The following is a 24625-nucleotide window of genomic DNA, read 5'->3' as shown; positions in this document are numbered from 1 at the left end:
AACTATAACACAGTTTTGAAAATACCTCTTCTTTAAATTTGAATTTACGAAGGAAATGTGTAGAAATATCCTAATAATATAAAATAGGTAAAAAATATAGTCCTTATGCAGAATGTCACATTTATCTAAGAATAATATATTTAACTGGATTATAATTAGAGATGCATTACTGTTTGTATCACTTTGATGTTACAACTGGTTGAAGTGGAGTTAATTTGAAGTACTTTATATATTGTTGCAATAGAAGTATACTGTACCTAAGAGCAGTACTTGAGTGAATGTACTTAGTTACACCACTTGTGTTTATATAATCAAGAAATGTTTAATCTCAAGTGCATGAAACGTTTTTAAAAAGAGTTATAAAGTGTTGTCAAGGCTCATTTATCTGGTTTGGAAGTTTGGATCTAATAAAAGAAGGTGAGTAACGTAATACAGTAAACACACTGCCATCTAGTGGTGATTTGTTTATACATTCTACCCATCATTCAAACTGGTTTGTCAATGTGTTAAACAGTTCATAGACTAAGTAAAAAAAAACTACCATAATTTAAGGACAGGCAAATGTAAGAAGGGATTAAATAATAATAAAATAAAATGTCAAGTGACTTTTGGGTAGGAGGCCTATCACTCTTAGTGTTTACTCCAATAAAGATAGATAGATAGATAGATAGATAGATAGATAGATAGATAGATAGATAGATAGATAGATAGATACTTTAATTATCCCGAGGGAAATTCAAGTTTTTATTTTTTTATTTCTTTATTTGACAGTATATGATATTACTTGACAGGACAATATTGACAAAATAAAATAAAATAAAGTATAAAAAACAAAACTGCCAAGGATTTCCTCATTTTAAAATCTTTCTACATGAAATTTTGTTTTTAACATTTCAAATATTCATAATTATTGTAGGTAGATTTCTTTTCTGGGAATGAAAGTGAAAACTATGCAGCCTATCAGCGTCCAGGAAGCAGTAGCCTAATCGTGTGAATGAAAATAACCCAAGTCCTTCACTAATCCCTGCCTATCCTTTTTATCTCGGGTTTCCGACCAGTCGGAGCAGTATGGAGCTGTGAGCCTGCACACCACGATGCATCCGATGCCCCGTTAGACTGAGCTGTAGCGCCTGTTTGTTTTTATTGTAGTTTAGCTGCATAGCGGGTTATTAGCGTGCAGGAGAAAAAATGAGTCGACATTTTACTGCAGCTTTTTGTTTGGCTTTAGTTTTTCTTCCTCTGCTGAGCAATTCATGTCCTGCACAATGCAGCTGCTTCTTCCATAAATTGAGCGATGGATCAAAAGCAAGGTAAATATTCACATTTTATTGTTTGAATTTTATTCTCACTGCATGTGTTTTATTTTTATTTTTCTTGCGTGCAAAATTTATTTTCAGCTTTCTTCTGTTCAGTCACTCAGTATAGTGGGGGATTAACTTGGAGTTGCCCTTTAATCTCCTTTTCTTGTTACTGAACAATAGGTTACTACGTTTTTCTCAAATACATTCTGAACTATACTGTTTTATATGTAAAATGGAGGCAGAAAAATATTTAGTTTGTTATTAAATCCACTGTACAAACCCCCTACAATTTGAAAGTAGTTTTAATAATGTTCCTCTTAAATGTCACATAAATATTTAAATATTTGTTGTTATTTTCTCTTGCAGGAGTGTACTTTGCAATGACCCAGAGATCACTCTGATTCCTCCAAATTTCCCCACTGACACATCAAAGCTGCGCATTGAAAAGACAGCTATCACACGGATTTCAACCGACAACTTCCACTACCTTAACAATCTGGAGTTTCTGTGGATGTCTTTCAATTCACTGAATTCGCTGAATGTCGACAGTTTCCGGGGTCTTTACAACCTGGATGAGCTGAGGCTGGACGGAAACGCCCTCACCTCCTTCCCCTGGGAGTCTCTGACTGATATGCCAAACCTGAGGCTCCTCGACTTACACAACAACAAGATCTCCACCATCCCTGCCGATGCCACCATGTACATAAAGAATATCACCTATCTGGACTTATCCAGCAACAGTCTGACAACCGTTCCTGCTGACGCTCTCACAATGTGGCTGAGTGTGAAGCCATCCCAGGATACTGATTCCTCCAAACTAATTCTCGGTGAGGATCAAGCTGTGACATATTAGGATACCAGAATGTATTCTTTTTAATCTGCCTTGCATGACGACCACTTCTTTGACACAAGAAGCATTTAAAGCTGAGTTGGGATTAGTCTAATTATAGTTATTGTGTGTCAAAGTTGTCAGACTAATTCTGTTTATTTTAACTCACAGCCACACTTAAAATAACGATGGCGGTGTTAGGTTAAGGAAAATTAACTGGATGTTAGTAACATATGAGGGTGCAGAGTAGGAATTTATTTATTTTTTTCTCTTAACTGTCATGCTTGGTTTCCTCTGCAGGTCTCCATGACAACCCGTGGCTGTGTGACTGCCGGCTGCACGATCTGGTCGAGTTTCAGAAGTCCCCATCATCCTCTGTGGCTCTCATCGACACCAGGCTGAGGTGCGCTGATCCGGAGAGCTTGTCAGGGGTTCTTTTCACTGAAGCGGAGCTGCAGAGGTGCCAGGGCCCTCGGGTGCACACAGCTGTGGCTCGTGTACGAAGCTCACTGGGCAACAACGTCCTGCTACGCTGTGGAACAGTGGGAGTCCCCATCCCAGAGTTGTCCTGGAGCCGCGTTGATGGCAAGAAAATGAACGGCACCGGTAAGTTCGGCTGAACTAATTTCAGATGTGCTTAGATTAGAACCATATCTATTTCTGTCCAAGTCTCAATGAGATTAAAGTTATTCTTTCCGTGTCAATCTGCTTAACTTTGGGGATGCCTGTTTTTTTTATTTTTTCAGTTCAGGAAGAGATTTCAAAGGAGGGCATCATTTGGTCGATTCTGAGCGTGCCTGCAGTCTCCTACCGAGATTCTGGGAAATACGTGTGCAAAGCAACCAACTTCGTGGGCACTGCAGATGCCATCATCTCTTTGGTGATCACAGATTCCTTTCGGTCAGAGGAAGCAGGCGGTGGTGTTTCTAAGAGAACCAGAGGAAAGAAAACTGGTGGCATTGGAAGAGCGGCATACCAGGAGAAACTTATTGCCAGATATGTTCCTCCACCAACCACCACAGCAGCCCAGCCCATCATTGAACCTGTCAATGGCAAAGGTGTGACTGGAAAGTATGAGATTGAGAGCTACAGCATCTCTGACGATGCTTCTCAGGGACAAGACAAGGCGACAGACCCTCAGAGGACGGAGGAGTTGCAGCGGGATGCTCTGAGCAACTTAGCCGCCAATGCCTCATCCTTACAGCAAGCTCCAGAGAAAAGGGTGGTGCGTTCGGTGAAAGTGATCGGTGACACTGATCATACTGTCTCTCTGAACTGGCGAGCCCCTACAGCCAAAAACACCACAGAATTCAGTGTCCTGTATGCTGTATTTGGTGAAAGAGACATGCGTCGGATCAATGTAGGTGCTGGAAGGAACCGGATCACCATTGATGGCCTTGTGCCAAAGACAAAGTACATTGCTTGTGTTTGCGTCAAAGGCCTGATCCCGAAAAAGGAGCAGTGTGTAATCTTCTCAACAGATGAAGCAGCCAGTGCTAGTGGCACTCAGAAGCTCATTAATGTGGTGGTAATAACAGTGGCTTGCGTGATTGCTGTCCCCCTGACACTGATAGTGTGCTGCGGGGCGCTAAAGAAGCGCTGCCAAAAGCTGCTGGGACGGCAGTCCAAGGAAATGCAGGACTCGTATGTCACGTTTGAAACCCTTGGTCCTGCGGCCAAAGCTAAAGGGATGGAGGGCGAGTATCTGACCAGGCTGAATCCTGACGAATCCAACAGGCTCCTGTCAGCGAGGTCTAGTGTGGACTCAGAGGCCACAGCCAGGACTGAGGGGCCACCTAACGAGTACTTCTGCTAAAACCAATTATGCCCCAACCTGCAGAGGATGCACTTTGTTTCTATGTGAATACTGTAGATAAACCACTGTGCTCAGAGACTCAAATGATCCTCTTTTGGCGGTCTTCAGAGAACACTGGTAGCTCTGGCAGCATTTGATGTATGACATTGTTTTACAGCCTTGTGGGAATAAAAACCACCATTCATTTGGTGGACAGCAAAAAAGGGAAAATATACACAGTGACATGGTTTAAATATTTACATTTGGTGTAAATGTGTAAAAATAACTTTTTTAAATTTAATTCATCATGCACTTTTAAAGGTTATGTTTTGCAGAGGAAAATGTCTTCAAATGTTGCCCTAAACTGTATAAAACCCTGACAATTTTATTTCCCCCAAGATTTAACCTCTGCATTGTGTTAAAATCTTTATTTAAAGTATTTAGATCAACCAGCAGTTGTTAGTGTATTTTGCATGTCAGTATGATGTTAATGTGCCAGGTTTACTGTTGGGTCGAAAACCTAAAATACAGTACATTTTATAATGTGTAAATATTTGTGACCTGAAATATATGTGTATGTATGAATGTACTGTATTAAAATTAAATATTTTTTATGTTCTCTTTTTCTTACATCATCAATATTCATCTTGACTGAAGCAGAAATTATTATGTTTGCAATGCTAGCGGAGGTACAGAGATTCATGTGTTCCTCAGTGTGAATTGTGATAACTCCTTCATCTAGCCTCATCATCAGCTGAAAATTTTGATTTTTCCAGACTTTTGGGTTATGTCTAAACACCTGCACAACTACTTACATTCCATCAGCCTGCACTAAGATGGTAAACATTAAAACTGCTTAACATGCATATTAGCATCACTGTTGTGAACATGTTAACATTAGCCTTTAGCTCAAAGCTAAAGTCTTTTTAACACATAAAATCGAAGAATCAGTAACACTTAAATCAACTTAAGGGCAGTTTGCTTTTTTCTGCAGGAAAAGTAGACGTAGTATCTAGTATCTACGTAGCCTAGATGAAACTAAAGTAATTAAAAAGTATTTAGTAAACAATTGTCAATTTGACAAATGTCTCTGGTTTGCTAAACAAGCAAACTACAAAGGAATTAAAAGTATCTATATCCTTAATTTAAAACTTGTACGATGACAAGGAGATTGCCTTCATTAGCAGACATCAGATTTATCTCTTTGCTTGTTAAAGGATGTACGCCTATAAAATGCTTGGGCATTCAAGGACAAGATTGAATCTTCATTGCTGTAGATGTTGTCTGTTTTCACACTTGCTTTATTGTTGATTCGGTCTTTAGCAACCTGTGAGACAACCAGTGTTCAGATTATTGAGGTCAGATTACAGTCCTCTCCAGACATCTGTCTCTCTGTCTCTCTGCAGCCCTCCCTCTCTGTGCTGCTAAGCCCGACGGGCTCCGGCCCACTTACAGATGGGCCTCCTGTCATGTCAATGTCTGTGCTTTGGTGGGGGACAAATAAATTAAATTAGACTAATGCAGCAGAGCAGTTTGGGGTCATACCTGAAAGTAGAACTACAATACAATCACTGAACTCACTTAATCCTGTTCGAGAAACATTTGTGGTGAGTGTTTTCATGCTTTTGAGGGGATCGGACAATGTTTTCTAGACAAAGTGGACCATTGCTATAAATACACCTCACCTATGAGTGTCTCACATGTCACTTGGCATCTTAAGTGTTACGTCAAACAAGATTAATGTAATAGGCTTTCTTCCACACAGCCCATGGACATGTCCTGCCCTCACAGGCCTATTTCACAAACTCCTCCAAGAATATGGGTGCCTTTTTTGCCGCATTACGTATTACTTTGGTATTTTATCTCATCACCCCTGGATCATCAACTTGTCTGATCGGTTGCTCCTGCACAGATGAGAACATGGGAAGGTAAGTGACCACTGAAACTATGCAAACTCTTAAAAGTAGGTTATGTGTTAGCCATAACCCTGTTTTAAACAACACGTGTTGTTTTAAATGCAGCTTGCAAACCAAACGGCTCTAAAACCTACAGACAGACACAATCCATACATTTGTCCAAATGGTGCATGTACATGAGTAGCTGTGAAGATAAAATATACACTTGCCATTAGTTTCTCTTGTCTAAATATATCTTGTCTTACCATTCTAGGTCTTTACTTTGTATGGAAACCCCCATGGGACAAATCCCAAAGGACATCCCACATGATTTCACTAAAATCCGAATTGAAAACTGCCGACTGACTGAGTTACCACGAGGATCTTTCTCTAACGTTAGTGCCTTGGAGTTCCTCTGGCTGAATTTCAATGAGATCACCCTCATGAACATCAAAAGCCTGGAGGGGCTGGCCAACCTGACTGAGCTCAGGCTACAAGGGAACAAGCTTACTTCAGTACCATGGACGGCGTTTCAGAACACACCAAAACTGAAGATTTTGGACCTGAAGCACAATCGACTGGACGTCCTGCCTGAACACGCTCTGAGACACTTACCTGCACTGACCTACTTAGATTTATCTTTCAATCAGCTTAGTGTCATATCAAAAGATGTCTTCATAAATTGGCCTCTTTACCAAACAGCAGAGAAAGTGTGGGGGAAAGAAGGGTTGGTCTCCAATGTGGTTCTGGCGCTGCATGACAACCCCTGGTTGTGTGATTGCCGCCTCAAAGGCTTCGTTGAATTCATCCGGGCAGTCAGCCCTCCCATCATTCTGATGAACTCTTATTTGATGTGTGTGGGCCCCGCCTCCAAAGCTGACAAGTTTTTCCACGAGATCCAGTTAAAAACATGCATGAAGCCAGTGGCCTCTGCCCCAGCTACTAACATCACTTTACCTCTCGGAGCAAATGCAACACTCACATGCTTAGTCAAGGCTAGGCCAGGCCCGACCATTCAGTGGATGTACAGTCTGAAGATTATAAGAGGATTTGCTGGTAAGATTTTTTTTATTACTACCATCCATTAAACTCTTGTGAACCTGCTCTGGGAGCGCTTATTGTGGTATATGTTGAACTTTCAGGCTTCATCTGCTTTATGAAATATACAGGAACAATAACCTTTTTACGTTTACCTTACCATGGCTTTATCAGATGTAAACAAGCTTCCGATTTTAATGCAATATGCTCTGACCCCGTCTTCTCCTTGCAGCTACAGAGACTCAAATAGATGAGGAGACCATCACCTCCCAGCTGGTGATCCCTTCTCTTCACCTGGCAGACCGAGGAATCTACACCTGCATGGCCAACAACTTCATTAGCAACTCTTCTGTTAGCATCATGGTTAACATCAGCTCCTCGAACTCCTCTGCTCCTCTCCATCCACCTGTCCCCATGTTGTCATCCAATGAGAGCACCTACATTGACATCCGCATCGCTAAGCAGACAGTTTACGGTATCACCCTGGAATGGTATGCAGCAACAGATAACCCAGCAGAAACCTGGTTCACCATCCACTTTGGCAAATACGATTCACCCAGAAAGGAAATGATCTACATCGGTCCTGGCATCAACAGCTACTCTGTCAGCGACCTGCTTCCTGTGACCAAATACGAGGTGTGTGTGACCCTGAAGAACCATCCTCCGAGGGAAGGCCAGTGCATTGTGTTCGTGACGGGAAGTGACATCAGTGAGCTGGAGCAAAGAGAGAGACTCATTCACATTATCGTCATTGTGTGTGCCATGGTGCTGGCAGTGCCGGCCGGCATGTACGCCTGCACCACCGAGGCCAAGTTCAACTGTGTGGATCGGTGCATAGATCTATGGAAGAAGCGCAGGCTGCACAGAGAGAACCTGCAGGGGTCGGAGAGGCAGGGCACCTTTGACAGTCTGCAGGCGGCCAGCGATGAAGGCCTGTACAGGGACTCGGAGGAAAAGCCGAAAAAGAGGCGAAAGTCAGAGGATAAGAGCAAAGGAGGAAGTGCTGCTTATTTGTACTAGCATCAATGTCAATAAATGTACATACTTGTGTTTTTGTAAATAATGCCAGTTTTGAGTGTAGCCCCAGTTTGGGCTTGTCATGTATTATAATTACATTACAGTCACAGTGCTTAGTGTCCAATCTTTTAAAAAATAAATACCTAAGAAACCTGATGGTCATTAAACAAAATATATCGCTGTTATGAAGGTATATAACCACCTGGATGAAAAAATATTATATCTGCTGCACAATAATAACTCCATTCTTTAAGTAATATCAATACATACGCGATAGTAACATTTTTTAAAATTGGGTTCACTGTACACATTGAGCAAGGACAGATATTTCCATGTCATTTCGGCCTCCAACTTTGTTTCGATTAAGAAAAATAATAGTACAGCAAATAGAATATTCGTTCATCCTGGAAATACCTTCAGAGCAACAATACATTTTGTTAAATGATCCTGGGATATTTTTTTTTTGAAAAGCTTATTGTACTATAGCTCTGTGACTCAAATGTAATAGGAATACATGAGAGGCACAAACCAAGGCTATTTTGAGTATATAGTCATCCTGTAAATATATATCTTAAGCTATCAGCTCCAAGTGGAGATGCCTTTCTTCCTTATTATAAGGAGAGTTTCTTATAATCTGTTTATATACATGTAAAAACACGTTTTTGCTAAAAATGCATTTGATATTTCTTTGGGTCAGTTTTTTTCTTAATGTTTTGCATGTTTTTATTGTTATACAAAAACTACATTATAATCAAGTGAATTGAGTTGGTTTGTGGTTCAGGAGATTTTAATCCACTTTATGTTGGAAAAAATATGTTTTTGCTTTTATTGTTTTTCTTTTTACAGATGCAGCTTTGCTGTCTTGTAATGGAATAAAATGATGTATGATGTGGATTAAAGGGGAGTCAAAGACGAATGCTGAGACATACTCTGATTTTTTAGCACAATCACTCAGAGGATTTGTTACATAAGCAGCGTTTTCCCGTGCATTTATACATACACTCGTAAGCAGATTAAAGTGATTTTCTATCTGAATCCTAGTCAGCAGGACATGATATTTCCATTTAATGACAGTTCTGAGCTCACTGTCAGTTGTTCAAGCGAATAGAGTGTATGTGAACATTTTTCAGTCTAACTGAAAATAATCAGTTTCTTTTTATATAGTGAAAAGCAAATAACACTTAAACACTATGATGAAAATCAGATTTTGTGTTAAATAAATTATGTTTAGTCAGTTCACACTCACAGTGGAGTCGCTACATCCAGTCATATTGTATAGTTTTTGATTTTTTAACAGATAAATGAAAAGGTGTTTATTATCGTTAAATATATAAGATATATAAATAAGTATGATATTTTTTCTCTACGTGAGCAGTGGTGGAAGAAGTACTCAGAGCCTTTACTTAAGTCTTACATTTACAATCATATTGAAGTAAAAGTACATAAGTATTATCTGCAAAATATATTTAATACTGATGCATCAATATGTAAACAGCATTTTCTGCTGCCCAAGATGGAGCTGTTTTTAACTATTTTATACACAGTTAGGGAGTTTACTCCAGGTAGTTTAACTAGGTAGGAACATTGAATAATTAGGAAATAATTTAGGAAATTCAATATTTCCCCTTTCAAATGTAGCGGAGGAGAAGTATAAAGTAACATAAACTACAAATACTCAAGTAAAGCACAAGTACTTCAAAATTGTACTCAAATATGGTACGTGAGTAAATATACTTACTTTATAGTTAATAGTTTCCACCACATAACACATATCAATTTCAAATTGACCTAATATTAGCCTCTGGACAAAATGGAGCACAGACCAAATTATTTTCAAATATTTATTCAAAATCAAGACAGTACAAAGACGGTACAAATATGTTACTTCGAAGGACCAGGCAAGTGTAATTTATAGTTAAGATATATAGTTTATCTCAACTTATTTAAGATATTTATAAGTTAAGATATAATCAGATACAAGATATGTATTACAGCAATTAAATCACTCAAATTTTATTGCCCACATTTGAAGGCATTGAAGAGTAACATGGAAAGTAACGTGTGTGGACTCTAAAAGTTCGACACAGACTCTATATCTATAAAGGAAATGTCCGAGCAAGTTATATACATACTGATCTGTGCTTGAAAATCTTAAGCATATGACTAAGAAATTGTACCAACAATGTCTGACTAGTGGTGTTAGATGGTTTAATTTGTACTTTGTTATTTACTGCTGCAAGATAACAACTTGGAAATGTTCATATCTTGTCATATATGTATACTGAAAAAGAATGAAAATAATATAATTCTGTACATTTAAAATGGATCCATGTTATTTATATAAAAGCATTTTCTAGAATTACACACTCAAATAAATAAAAGCAACTCTGTTCGCTCATTATACTGTGAAAACCTACAGTGGCACATTGTAATCATACAAAAGAGCAACTTCTCAGCTTCCAAGCGGCTGATGTAACACAGTAAAAATAACACACAGGTCCTTTAGCACTTAAGCAGTGTTGTTTTTCATCACCATGTCATTCACCTGCATGCTCCAGTGAGCAAGAAGAAATATTTTTTTAGTATGATATATTGGGTGAAATCCTAGCTTTGTGTTGAAAACATTACAAGGTTATGAACATTACACTTTTCAGGAAGTTATGTAACTTATGGATACACAGTAAGTCTTAGTAACCCCCTTTCTAGACAATTTACAGTGGTGCTTCTTACTGTTAAGATGATGTAATCCTCCTCAAGATGGCAGTGTGGGAATTATCTTCGACTGCACCAGTGACAGACTAGAGCTCTCTCCTCTCTTTACCTAAGCCGGGTCAACTGAGGATGCAGTGAAGCCCACTTGTTTAATACATCAACTTAAGACATAAATATCTGTAAACCTTCCTGTTATACCCCTCATACCGTTTACTCATGAATAATCTAAAGGCAGGCCCACCCTACCAGATCATCACATGAAGCTCAGGTGACAACTCTTGGACAGTAGATGAGCCGTCAAAGAATGGACGGGGGAATCTCAAACAAGATGTCTGTGTGACAGATTTAACAATAACCTTGGTTGCTCTCGATGATTTTCTGCTCCAGCTTCATTTTTAGCTCTGACACTAAAGCAGAGCTCATATTTCCCTCTTTGCGGCGACTAGATTTAGCTTTCTTGGAGCCTTTGGAGGCCAGTGCACCAGATATTGTTGGGACAGCACGGGGCCTCTCACTAGGGCGTGTGTTAGACGGGGGTGGAGGGGGGAGACTAGGAGCGCTGGGGGGTGGAGGCTTTGGCCGAGGGCTGCTGGTCCGCTGCCTGCCGCTCTCTGGGTTGTCGATGAGGAACTTTTCTGCAGGGTCGTTGAATGTGATAGTGGGCATCCTAAAGGTCCAGGGCGGCTGGTCCCTAGGTCGCCTCTTAATGATGCGACGTGTCGGCATGATCCTGTTTGACTTTGAGTTGCGCATGTACAGAGCCGTAGAGATCAAGACTGTCACACCTACCAATATGCTAATAATAACAGTGACCATGGCTAGAGCTTTCATAGGATTGTCCCTACTTTTCAATAAAAAGGCCGCCATAGGCCCCTTGAGAGGAGTCTGTAAAAGAGCACAAATAAAATAGTTTAAATCAAGTCCAAGGGGCTGAAACTAAGCCTTAACGCAGCATTTGTTCAAAGCATGCAAGCATGAGAGATGAATGTGCAAAGCACTGACAGAGGAGGCCCAAACAACATGTCTACCAACAATGTGACACTCTCACATTCACACTCTGTCATCCGTCTTCCTCTGTCCTACAGTACAGGACTGCTGATGCAAAGCTAAGAACTATGCACAACACTAGTTGTTGGGAATGCGTCTGGCAGTGCGGTGCATTAGGATTTCTCTTTGGCATGATGAGGGTTGAACAAGAACGATCAAACCAAAATGGAGTGAAGTGCATGTTTGTGTGAGAAAAATGGAGATTAAGTGAGCAAATCCAGGTTTAAATCCAATGTAAAAGGCTCCATCTTCGTCACTTTGACAACCAAATAGTCTGAGTCATGCTCTAGGAATAAAAGTATTTTAGATGATCAAAGATGGGGTTTTGGTGGTGGTGTAAAAAGTCTAAATACATTATTAGAAAAATATTGCATGTTTTCCAATCAAAAATGGAAAAAGAAAAATTATTATAATTTTTTTATTACATTGTTATAATATTCCCTCTAGTGTGCTCCAGGACTCTGTTACAGACCATCGCTAACCAGTAAAAAAAAAAAATAGATACCTTTTTTTCCAGGTTATGAATGAATAATGTACAGGTGTTCAACTATTTGTCACTTGATTCTGCGGACCACTTTAATATAGTTACTCTCAGGGTTGATTCTGGACTTTTTCACTGCGTTGCAGTACAGGATTGTGGATATGCAGATTGTAAGCAAAATGAGGGAAGTGACAATGCTGAGAAAAATTCCCAAAACAGTCAGTGGACGCTTGCTGAGGCCCATGAAGTATGAAATAATTCGACCTTTGACCTGAAATGCACGATACACAAGAAAGAAACAACACCAAAAACACGGAGTCATCTCATCATGTAGAGTGAAGGAATGAACACATGGTGAAGACATAGAGAATCAAAAGAATATGGTTTAATGTCAATGACTGAAGACTTTTAAAGGATTATGCTGCTCTTCAAATTTACTGAAAATACAAAAAACAGAATAAAGTAAATAACGTAGTAAAGTATTCTGTGTAGCCACAGGCTTATTCCTTTGAGAGTACGATTTTTTCAATAAAGCATAATTTGTAAAGGGTTTGTATGTTGTTATTAATGTATTTTTTTAAGTGGTTAATAAATCCTTTACTAATGTTTTATAGATCAGTTTTAAGCCATTTATAAGAATAACCTTTTGGTTGCCAAATTACAGTCTTGATGGATTAGAAAGTCTTTATCAATTACTTATTAATTCATTAATTTATAGCTGCAAACTAGATGACTATTAGAAACAGAAAAACTGATGAATATTTATTGAAAACTAACTTACTAACTAAACCGAAAAGTTAAAGGCCCCATGAAACCTATTTTGTCAATCAGTTTCTTAACATGAGCGATGTGGTCCAACTTAAAAACAACACAATTTTCGGTTCTGTTTGGTTATTTAACACAAGATATTTTCCTATGCACCACTCAGAATGTAGCAATACACTGGTTGTTTTCTTGAGTGAAACTCTTCAAATAATACATATGGATGTTTTCTTTTTTCTCCAAAACTTTAACTTTTATAGAGAAATTCAAATAAGTTGAAACCAGGTTTTCCAAGGGTATTTTTCAAAACTTGGCAACGCAAGAACTGCTCTCATTATAGCTCTGATCTGTGATAAACAAATCCATGATAAATTCATCATTGGTTTTAGTGTCTTCGTGGGACTTGTTGATGATAATAAAATCATAAAAAGGACCAGCATTATCCTTTGAAGAAGATGATGGCAATGAAATGTGACTGGCTGAAACAAGGATGTTGAACTAGCAGCTGGGTAGCATGACAATAATGCCTTTTACCATATGTGAAACAGCTTAAATCTACAGCTCGTGCAGCCTAAAGCTCAGGCTTGGAATAGAAAGCACTGCGAGCACTGCGAGCACGCTGCGAGACATAGCAGGTCTTACCGCCTCTGTGATATCGATATTGACCACAGCTGTCGTGCTGAAGGATGGAGAGCCTCTGTCCCTGGCTTGGACCACCAGAGACCACTTGCAGTCCTTCTGCTTGGTGATGTTCTGCACAATCTCCATGGACTTGATGTACGGCTTCAGCTTGATCTCCCCAGTGTTGGCATTGATATCAAATGCATTGTCAGGATCGGCTGTCATGATGGAGTATTCAATGACATTGTTTGGAGACTCTGCATCTTCATCCATTGCCTGTAAAAAGTAGCAGAATAAGATAAAAAAAGGTTGCATATCTTTATCATTTTAATAACCTGCATACTGGACTACCAACTTTAAGTCAATTCATTCAATCTTCTAATATTTGCTTTGTAAATGAAATTATGTGTTTCAGACAACAGGCCATTATGACGAATTCAAAGTTGTCATCATTGTCTGTATTTCACTATACAATACACTGAATATTATTTGTATTTGTATCTGCCATACACTATCTGTGGCACTAACCCAGAGAAAAATTGTTCCTGATGAAGATGTAAAACGTTAAAAATGTTTTTTCCTAAATTTCCTAAACTGTTGTTTACGATTGTTCTCTAAATGTCAAAAACAGGAAGTCTTTTCATTTAATTATTTAAAAATATATTTCTTAAAACAATGGGGGAAAACACTAAACATTATATACCTCTACTCTGACAGGTGTACCAATAATCATGGTCTTTTCCAGAAGTTTTTCATCAAATTCTGGAGGGTGGTCGTTCATGTCGAGGACGGTGACAAAGGCTTCAGCCAAGCTGTACTTCCCCTCCGAATCTTCAGCCTTGACGTAAAAGTTGTATTTAGACCTGACCTCTGCATCCAGGGTGGTCCAGGGCTGCGTGGAGATGAGTCCTGATGACGGGTGGATGGTAAACCTGCAGGTTCAGAACAGTTAAGACAATGTATGAGTCATAACAACAGCAGTCCATCACTGTATTAAACACTCGCTTGTCCCGACAATCCATTCACAGCACAGGTGGCATTTAGATGACAAGTTGTGAATCTCTATGGGAATCACATTAATTGTTCACTATAAAAAGCAGTTTTCCATTGTTATTCACAGGGAATATGTGATAAAAGGTTTTATAATTTATATAATGTAAATAGATTTTGAATTTAATTTATTCAATTTCTTCATTTTATCTGTTTTATTTTAATTAATTGAATTTCTTTCTCCACCAATCATGTTATGTTCTTTTCTCTGAATATTTCTTTGTTTGTTTGCCTGTTGATTGTACAGGCCAAGGAATGACAATGAAAATGAAAATGTTTTGGTCCAGATCTGGATCAAGTAGCACCAACATGTGACAATTTATAGAGCACTTTATATGTTGATTCACAACCCCTGAGATGTGAGGTGTAGAGGCAGACATCTTTCTATTATTTTCCAGGATCTCATTTTGAGTCTACAGGTTTTTTTTTTGACATTCTTATCTAATTGTCAACAATTAGGTTTGGTAGATAGATTTGGTTCAGAAAACATTTGAATTGTTTTGGTTGTCACACTGTTTTCCTACAGTTATTCTAGAAATGGCCAAGTTGGTAGAAACTCATAACTCAACATTTTGATGACAGGTGCTTCTTCACTCATCACCACCATCAACCTATTTAGCATGGCTGTCTATCACTGTGTATTTTTATGCCGATCTGGAGCCACACATTTTCCATTTCCATTTTTCCAGTGGTTGTATTAAAAACAGACTATGTGGCAAACAGCAATGCATGCTGATCCACCCCCCGTTATGTGACAGACTGCACCAATTTTCACCAAGATTCTGTCATTTTTCTACAAGCTGTACCATTTGCAGTCAGAATAACTTTACACATAAGAGATATTTTAAAATACTCTTCAGCATTGTGCAGGTTTGTGCTTTCTGAGTGCTTTCTAGTTCAACATCGGGCTTACTGCCATTTTGTTCAGCCTTCTCCATCTCATTTTCCACTGTGAAATTTCACAAGTTGCCTGGAAACTGATAACTTTCGCACAATTAACTCAGGTCGCTGCCTGAAGACAAGCATAAATTCTCACTTTTCCTTCGCTGCATGCTGCCTTGCTTTTCAAAGCTACCGTTTCTGTAGCTCCAGCTGTCACATTGCATGTTAATTGGCTCTCCCTATGTGAGACAGGCCAGGCTGTCTATTTTTAACCCTCCAATCCAATTAGGAGATTAGCCAGCATCTTGCAGCCATTTTAGAGAGAGCTGTTTGTGCAACAGAGGGGCCAATCAAACTGGCTTCCTGCTTGCCGCTTCCATCAAAGTGACAAAAGATGAATCAAGACTGGTGTCCTGCTGGCTGAGTTTAACAAACACCCTGAGCCTCTGAGCAGTGTTGAGTCATATACACATAAACAGATTTTTTAGCCTATGAAGTGTGTTTTGTGGAAGTGCAAGAGTTAAATATCTAATCAGACAGAGCCTAAACTGGCAGGAGTGGAAGGTTTTTACTTACAAATCTGATCCTGATCCATAAATCGTGTATTTGACTTCACCCCAAGGCCCTGAATCTGGATCATTTGCCTAGAGAAAAAAAGCAGGACAGAGATGAGAAGCTTATAATAATACATAGCGCACACAATAAAGTGTGAAAAATTTACATTTTACCAACTGAATTCAATATAGTTATGCTGGGGAACAAAAAAACTCAACCAAGGTGACTGAAGGTGATCCATTTAGAAGTTTTTACTAGAGGATAAACAGCTAGGGTCCTAAGCTCATGTATGGTGGGTGGGGCAGGCTTTAAGTCTCTTCCTGTGGTGGGTGGGGATGGAGGTATAGGTCAGTGTGATTAACCTTGGGGTAAAATTAAGCTTTATACTCCACACTACGTAGCTTGCACATGTTGCCTGGCTGCAGGATACATACAGTATAATGGAAAGAAAGAAATAAATGTGCTAATATTTCTATTAATAAAACCGCTGCCTGAGGTGTAACATAGAGCATATGCCAGAATGTCACACAGAGACATGAATTTGATAAATAGGACCAACAAAAAGGGGCCGCTGAGCTATTTTGTTGTCTGGCAACAACCTGCTTTCATCTAATGAACTGCACTGAGTAATATGCATTCATTGGAGGATTGATGGATTATATAATCACTTTGGTCAGGTTAAAGCGGACTCTAATCTTGATTGACTCACTGTTACAGACACAACGCTGGAGCCTCCAGGAGAGTTCTCAGGGACCCTGGCGATGTAATACTCGGATGTAAATTTGGGGATGTTGTCGTTTGTGTCCAGCAGGTTGATCACTATGTCAGCTGTGGCACTGAACCTCTCCGGAGTGTCAATCTCCACCGCCAGCAGCTGCAGAGAGATTAAATTAATGCTGAAACGATTAGTCCATTAATCGATTATTTTACTGACGAACAAGATGAAGAGTCTACAGCCACACTAGCAGCTCTGTGGTGCTGCAATGCTCATTATAAACAAACTGTTGGATATCAAAATGTGTTTTTGATATTTAGTAGTCATGATGAAGAAAATTTAATAATTAGTCAGAGGGTGAAGGTTGAAGGTTGAAGGTTACTTTGTATAGGTAAATTTGACTTGCAGAAAAAGGGCAAAGCATTGACAAACATGATACATGATAAACAATAAAGAAAGGTAAAAACAAAGGTTAAAATCCTATGATGACTTTTTTTTTAAGTCACACATGAATTCTTAGTAAATAATGTTAAATAAGTTATTTTTATTGTTGTACATGTATTATGTATAACACTGCAAATAATTGATTAACCAAAAAGATAACCAAAGACACTAAAAGGTGAAAATACTAATTAGTTGCAGCCCAACATTAAATATTGGTGTAATTTCAATAATACTCATTCTAATTTAGTGATATATAAAGTCTAACCTTAAAAGAAAGGGTTGGTCCCTTTTCATAGTCGATGCCAGATGTGTCTTCCACAATGATGGTCACCTGCGCTTCATTGAGGACCGTCTGGGGAACCACTCGCAGGACTCGACTCGGCCCCACAAGTCTCAGTTTAAATTTAGCGTTTGCTCCCTGCAAAGAAAAATAAAGCGCAAAATGTAGAAACCGTGAATCAGTGAAGTGAATAAGAATGTAGATGCATCAGACTCAAGATGACTTCAGGAAACCTTGATGGATCTTTAAAAAAGGGAAATAATCTGGCAGATAATGTTACATGAGTCATTCTGAAAACAATTATTGACAGGTAACAGCACACTACTGCATGTCTAAAGTGAATGTCTTGATAAAAGAATGTTAGTTGAAGTGCAGCAGGCACACACAGACCAATAAACCCTTGAGAAAAGAATCAAAGGATGCGTAGAGGTCAATGAGACAAGAGTAAAATTTGGGGATAGTTCGCCATAGAATGATAGTTACCTGATCTGAGTCATTGACTGTGATTTTAAAGCCTCGCAGGATCTCCCCTGCAGGAGGATGCTCGTACATGGTGACCTCAAACTTGCTCTGTGGTCCGTTCTCGCCATAAAAGGTCGGGGGATGGTTGTTAAGATCCACAACCCGGACCGTCACCATGGTAATGTCGTAGTCCTGCAGCTGATCGTTTGGTCCTAACTCAGACGCCTGGGTTTAAAAATCAAATTGATCAACATATTTAGTAGGCATAGTAGGGCAAATGTATAAGAGATTAGTGTAATCCCCATTAAATAACCGTGAGACAAAAATATAAAACATTACCTTGACTTTAATTTCATATAATTCATTTTTCAGAAGAGATGGGTAAGTTGTCAGGGTGATGCATCCACTGGTGCCATTTATGTCAAACACACCATCACTCCCTAAAAGGTGATAAAAGAAATGTTGTGCATTTGTCTGGTAAAAATAGTAAACAAGATGTCATTTATTTCTTGATGTATTGTTCTTACCATTCATAATAGAATAATGTATTGGGTTAGGATTGCCTTGATCTCCATCTTTAGCATACACAGTGAAAATTTCAGATCCCTAGAAGAAACAAAATATAATTAGTTTTATACATATTTAGTGCATGTAATGGTTGATCACCTTCACCGGTGTGTAAAGAGTAACAGGAGGACTTACAGGAACTGAGACTTCGTAGACATAGCCAAAGTAAGGGGTTCCTATGAAGGATGGTGGCATGTCTTGTGCATCAATTAGATTGATTGTTATGGTGGCTGTGGAGGTCAACACTTGGTGCTTCCCCTTGTACTTTCCGCCTCCATCCTGAGAAAACAAGAAGTGAAGCAGAAAGCAGACTGAGTACAAATTATATTTATAGTAATACATTTGATCTAGACTCTGGATGATGCTTTATCCATGGTAAATTATGTTAAAACAGTCTTAAAATAAAAAACATTTTATATTACATTTGGTAGTTAATCGACTCACAATGTTCTTTGCAGGGTTTGTGTGATCCTTGCGTAATGCTAATCAATTTTAATCAAGTAATAACTGCGGTATTTTAAAATCCCTATACAAAGATTTTATTCTACTAATAGTACTTACTTAGCCAACTAAAAAAACATGATTAGAGGCCTATCACTGGCTTAAGGTAACCAGATGTCTAGCTTGAAATCCATACGTCATATTCACTATAACTGGGAACAGTAGTACTGTACTGTACTGTATGTTAGTTATTCAACAGAGACACAGAGCTGAGGCCAAAAAAACAAAACAGCAGTCTCCATCATGCACTTCAGGTTACTCCCACTGGGAGGAACACTGTCAACACTTCACCAGAATTCCACTTATGTGAAGTAAGTGGAAGTCATACAGAGAAACTGTGGAAATTCAGCAAAGTGTTGGTGTTCAGAACTTAGTCACGACAGAACTTTTCATGACGGGTTCCTGTGCTGCCTTGCTTTCCTTACAGTGTTACCTTGTTCCATGTGCAAAATGGTACATAAGAACCATTCAAAACTTTTTTGTGTTTAAGTCACCTGAGAAGACAAACCTAAAAGCAAAGGGCAACAATGACATCTCACCTTTGCAACCACCGTCACAAAGTGCGTGGGTGTAGTCTCGTAGTCCAAAGTCTCACCAGGTTTGACTCTAAGGATACCGCTGTGCCCATCGATGGTAAACTTGGCAAACGGTGATGTCTGGTAATGAATAAACTCACACAGTTAGCAGTTTAGTTTAGGGTAACAGTCGACACACATATCATTTTTACCTGAATTTAGCAATCGAGAGTAATCAAGCTAATTTTGAAGATGCTTCTAATGCCTACCTCACTTCAACCTTGACATTTTTCTTTACACCTCCATCAGGATAGTTTTTGTCTCACAGTTGACACATGAACAGTAACAACTACTGTGCTGTCAGCTGTTGGCCCGGACCAAACCTAAGCTCCTATTAAGCCTTCAGTGCCTTGCTCAAATGTAATTGAAATTTAATCCACTAAAGTAACACCATTTCCAGACTGCTCTCTGGTATGAGATTAATCTTTCCCTCCACACACTGTCCCATCACTCGAATGCCCTTTTCCTCCCTCCACATGGCAGCACAGCTCTCATGATGTCAGCTCGACCTCTGGTCCTACTCTCGAGCCAGTTAACAGTATCACTATGTAGATAATAACGGTACAGTTATCATAATAAAAAGAATCCACTTTTCACATGGATTACAAAGTGGAAATTGAATCAAACAGTAGAAGAGCATCAATAAAAAGTAAGCATGTAAAAGCAATTGTAAAAAGATTTTAAAAAGTAAGAAATTGGAAAAGATAAATGCTTGCTCATACTTTCAAAATGTTGGGCATGGAGAGGATGAACTTGTTGGCAGACTTTAGGGTGTGTTGTAGGGTGCAGGAGTAAAGAGGTTTAATGTAGACTGAAGCCGAGCTAGTATATACAGCTCTATATGTGATTAGTAAAATCAATTCACCTGGAGGCCGTGTGCAAGGAAGGTTACTTTGGGTTGCATTTCCAGGCACATGTTACTTTAATTCAATTCAATTCAATTCAATTCAATTCAATTCAATTCAATTCAATTCAATTCAATTTTATTTGTATAGCGCCAATTCATAACAGAAGTTATCTCAGGACACTTTTCAAATAGAGCAGGTCTAGACCGAACTCCTTATAACATTATTTACAGAGACCCAACAGTACCACCATGAGCAAGCAATTTAACTTTAATAGCCTGGCTCTTGTATTTTGGAAAGAGATGTTTCTGCCTAATGCCAGAGTAAAGATAGATGCATTAGTCTGGGCAAGACAAAGTAAAACCATGAATCACATTTTAGGAAATATCTGGTTCTGGGGATGTATTACAAACTTGAAGGAGACACATCTGGATAGTTTTTTTCACCTGAGTCAAAATAAACCAAGATTCATTGCTTAAAATTCAACACTAAGCCTCCAATGTGTTCCTGAAATTTTGTGGTAGACATGTCCAAACAAAACAAAACAGTCTTGTTAATTCCGTTGAAAAAAGATTTTGCATCTGTCACTAGATTTCACCAAGACAGAGCTTTAGAGATGCCAGGGTCACAGCTGTGCATCATCTGCATAAAAACAAAGCTGTAGGGTTACCTGTAAATAATATGAGACGCTGCCTCCCGAGCCAATATCTTTATCCGTTGCTTGCACTCTGTAGATGCTACTTCCTGGAGCAGTGTCCTAGTAAAGAGACAACAGATTTTATAACACTAAAACCCACTTTAACCTCAATTATTTGCTTGACTCGATCAGCAGATTCAGAGGTTGCTTTTATACTGTATTGGGTGTATTTTGTTCAATATACTGTACCTCTGGGATATCAATGATGAAAGGCAGGTTTTGAAATTCAGGTGGTTCATCATTGGCATCAGTTACAAACACTCTTACAGTCTCAACAACCTGAAAGCAAAATAAAAACAAATTCTAAAATAAAAATGCACACTACACCGACTGGGATTTATTACAAAGATTCAGAGAGAAATAATTATCTAAAAGTGATGATAGTAGGAATAATAGGAATATCTATCATATATCTTAACATAGATCTGGTTCTATTTTTCTTTACTCCTACAAACTTCTGTCTTATGTCACAATTAGATTATAGTGTTACAGTCGCAACTGTAAAAATATAATTAATTGGAGGTTATGAAACCAGCAATGGTGTGACAAATGCAGTGGCAGTTAAGTATAGACAAAAACACATAACATACTTACTTTATTGCGACCGTCCGTTATGCTCACGAGCACAGAGATTTCACCTTGTTTCTACAGAGAAAATGTAATATCACTTTGAGCCACAGTGGTGACAGATTTACAGCAGGTTTATTCAAAACAAGAGTCTCATTAACAGGCTCACCTCTCTGTCCAGCTCCTGAATTAGAGTCACATTTCCTGATTTGGAATCCACCCTAAAATATTCTTTGGAGCCCTTTTCAAAAGTCAGACCATATCGTACTGGATCTCCCTCTGGATCGCGACCACTCAGAATGTATACTTGTGTTCCTATGTGGTAAAAATGACAGACACAATAATGTTAAACTGTCAGAATGCACACAAACATTTCAATGTTCATTAAAATCATGCAGGGCAGGTGAAAATAGGTTGTTTTCATTATTATTTCCTGTTTTTTATTCAGTGTGAATGGCACGTTTGATGATTAGGTCAGATGAGCCACCACCCATATTGTTTTCTTCCCGTAAGTCTTGATGTACGTCACAATCCAAAAGGTATTACAGTGATTAGTTGGAGCCTCGTGTGATGATTTCATCGTTACACCAATGCATGTAAAATAAACACCTTCAAGCTACACTAGATGTTATCTCGTACTGAAATTAACCAGATCAATTGTTTTAAAATCATCGTTAGATTGCACTTACCAACTGGTGTATCCTCTGAGATGCTGAACAAGGCCATATTCCCATTTGTACTGCTGGGTCCATTATCATAAAAATATGGAGCATAGTCTGATTGCCCTTTATGGGAAAACAAATAAACAGGCTCCAAGTTACTTGAGCAGAAGAGAAATGATAAAATAAAATAATCTACAACTAAGGTACTCCACATACTGTACAAACCTAAAAACTGTCTAAATGTCTAAAATAACTCATATGGAGTTGTCTATTTTCTTTTCTATTTCTAATGGAAATGCTAATGTAATTAATTAAATGATAACTGTTGCACTCACTTGCTAAAAAAGGGCAGGAACCGAAAGCAGGGAAAAGGAGAAGGAGAAGGAGGAGGAGGAGGAGGAGGAGGGGGGGAGGATGGATATGAATTATAAATATATTTGGATTTAAGTTGCAGCTATCACATCACAAACATATAACCACATATATAACTATGAAGTACAGGCAGCATAAACAGTCTACGCTAAGATGGACATGCTCTCTGTGTGTTAGAGGATTAACCAGATAAGAGCAAGGCAAGAAGTCTTAACCACACACAAAGAACAGAAAAAAAGAAAATCAGAGCCTTACCCAAGGTGAAGTGAAGCAGGAGGAGAAACAGTAAAGCATGCGTTTTCTTTTCTTTCTTCATCCTGGTGGGGAGGCAAGGCTTGGCTGGCTCATGTGGAAGGCTAGGTGGAGGGAAAGCGTGCAGCTAGTGTCGTGCCCTTCTGGAAGGCGTCTCAGCAGCTCAGGAGGAAGAGGCTGGGACAGATTCTTAGGCACTAATCCAGTGACGCATCCCTTCCCTCCGCAGACATCTTCTACCACCCTGCTCTCGCTCCAATTTCTCCTGAAAAACTACATGAGGAGGGAAGAGAATTCAGGTTTCACACAGTATGGTGTGATCATCACACCTCTGCACACATGTGACAAAATACACAAGAGGCACTGCATCCATTCTTACTCTTTATACTTTCTATGGTTCTACTATATGCAGTGTTTGAAATCAGTGATGCTCTGAGTATTATATCAAATTTACTCAAGCTTACACCTCATACAAACATCCTTTATGCCATGTGTTGTTAATTTGTTTCTTTTTGTTTATTTGTATGGACACATGGCAAATTTGGCTCCTCTCGCTGGTGTTTTAAAGGGTTTCAACAAACTCATTAGTCACATGCAGTCAGTCCCACTGGCCTAAGCTTCCCGTGGCTGCTCTCCTTGGCAGCTCGCTGACCAACACAAGCCTCAGCTGCACTTGTGGATCTGTGAAGCACTTATAGAAAGAGGCTTTCTTTGGCCTTTGCAGTCCACTTTCCCCAGGAAACCTAGTGACCTGTCAATCACAGTGCCTAAAGACACATATCAAGGCTTTTACAAATAGTCAGTATTGTCAGTCAGAATTATTTGATTTACATTTTTTGAGCCACAAGCCTACTTTATGTAAGTATGCCAGGTTACAGAAGATGTTTTTCACTAAGCACTGTCTAAAATTGTTAGAAATCCTCCTGGTATGAATCACTTGCAGCTTAGACAGGTCAAAACCAAAACGCTGCTCTAAAATTCAGAGAGATGCAGCCCAAAAATAAAAAGATGATCTGTTAAAAAAAAGAAGTGTGACACTCTGTTAAGACCAGAATGGAAAAATGAGTATGACATTTAGATCTTGTAACCTTGCCCGTTTCTGATAACAGTCAAGAGCCCGAAACGTCATGCTTTTTTATTTTTGAACATAGTTTCCACTCTGGTCCTGGGAGAGTTTTTCACCTTTTTTTTATCAGATCTGCTTAGATGCAAGTGTCGAATGTGAGCGCATGTTTGCGTCCATTTCAGCGAGTTTTGTGAACTGTGTTGACTTACTCACTTACAGGTGCAGACTTGTGCACTTCCTATGTTCACAGGTATAAAAATAGTGTCTGACGTTCAGTGACACACTGATACATCTTACTCGTCGGCAGCCAATGATAAATCTGCTCCAAACACTAAAATAACACAGAATCCAGGGACTGTTTATAGAGGACTACTGCAGACACAGAATTAATGTTACTGAATGTTTGAGATTTAAGGCAGAATTTATATACATATATATAATATATATGGAAGTAGTTTGTAAATACAAATTTGCTTAATTTCAAGTGGAAATCCTACATTCAAAATATGACTTAAGTAAAAGTATAGATGTATTATCAGCAAAATCTACTGACATGTTGAAAGTCTAACACATCAAGCAGGATCTCGCCCTTTACAGTGTATAATATAAATTTCATTCATGGAATATTATTACTG

The 24625-nt window shown here is 38.8% G+C and overlaps 3 protein-coding genes across 4 annotated transcripts; 2 read left to right on the top strand and 1 right to left on the bottom strand.

Annotated features, from left to right (window-relative positions):
• The first annotated feature begins 1027 nt into the window (after positions 1-1027).
• Positions 1028-4543, top strand: lrit1b (leucine-rich repeat, immunoglobulin-like and transmembrane domains 1b). The gene is made up of 4 exons (XM_051417671.1): positions 1028-1310; positions 1668-2128; positions 2431-2736; positions 2877-4543. The coding sequence occupies exons 1-4, from the start codon at positions 1189-1191 to the stop codon at positions 3944-3946; spliced, it is 1959 nt and encodes a 652-aa protein (XP_051273631.1). The 5' UTR covers positions 1028-1188; the 3' UTR covers positions 3947-4543.
• A 1189-nt stretch (positions 4544-5732) lies between these two features.
• LOC127373384 (leucine-rich repeat, immunoglobulin-like domain and transmembrane domain-containing protein 2) lies at positions 5733-8791 on the top strand. Its single transcript, XM_051417807.1, has 3 exons — positions 5733-5853; positions 6095-6876; positions 7091-8791. The coding sequence occupies exons 1-3, from the start codon at positions 5744-5746 to the stop codon at positions 7876-7878; spliced, it is 1680 nt and encodes a 559-aa protein (XP_051273767.1). The 5' UTR covers positions 5733-5743; the 3' UTR covers positions 7879-8791.
• A 911-nt stretch (positions 8792-9702) lies between these two features.
• On the bottom strand, positions 9703-23199 carry LOC127373508 (cadherin-related family member 1). Of its 2 annotated transcripts, none has more exons than XM_051418048.1 (17): positions 22928-23199; positions 22328-22423; positions 21808-21953; positions 21666-21716; positions 21261-21350; positions 21045-21131; positions 19494-19610; positions 18589-18732; positions 18414-18492; positions 18226-18326; positions 17908-18111; positions 17410-17562; positions 16695-16859; positions 16007-16074; positions 14202-14430; positions 13520-13774; positions 9703-11472 (listed from the first exon to the last, which is right to left on the bottom strand). In XM_051418048.1, the coding sequence occupies exons 1-17, from the start codon at positions 22986-22988 to the stop codon at positions 10933-10935; spliced, it is 2586 nt and encodes an 861-aa protein (XP_051274008.1). In that variant the 5' UTR covers positions 22989-23199; the 3' UTR covers positions 9703-10932. The 2 variants fall into 2 exon arrangements, with proteins under 2 accessions (XP_051274008.1, XP_051274009.1); XM_051418049.1 differs by lacking the exon at positions 9703-11472 and adding an exon at positions 11479-12386.
• Positions 23200-24625: the final 1426 nt, after the last annotated feature.

This window comes from Dicentrarchus labrax, unplaced genomic scaffold (genome assembly GCF_905237075.1).
Source record: "Dicentrarchus labrax unplaced genomic scaffold, dlabrax2021, whole genome shotgun sequence".
Taxonomy (NCBI): Eukaryota; Metazoa; Chordata; class Actinopteri; family Moronidae; genus Dicentrarchus; species Dicentrarchus labrax.
Note: the sequence above shows the minus strand (reverse complement) of the source record. Positions and strands in the feature narration are given on the sequence as shown.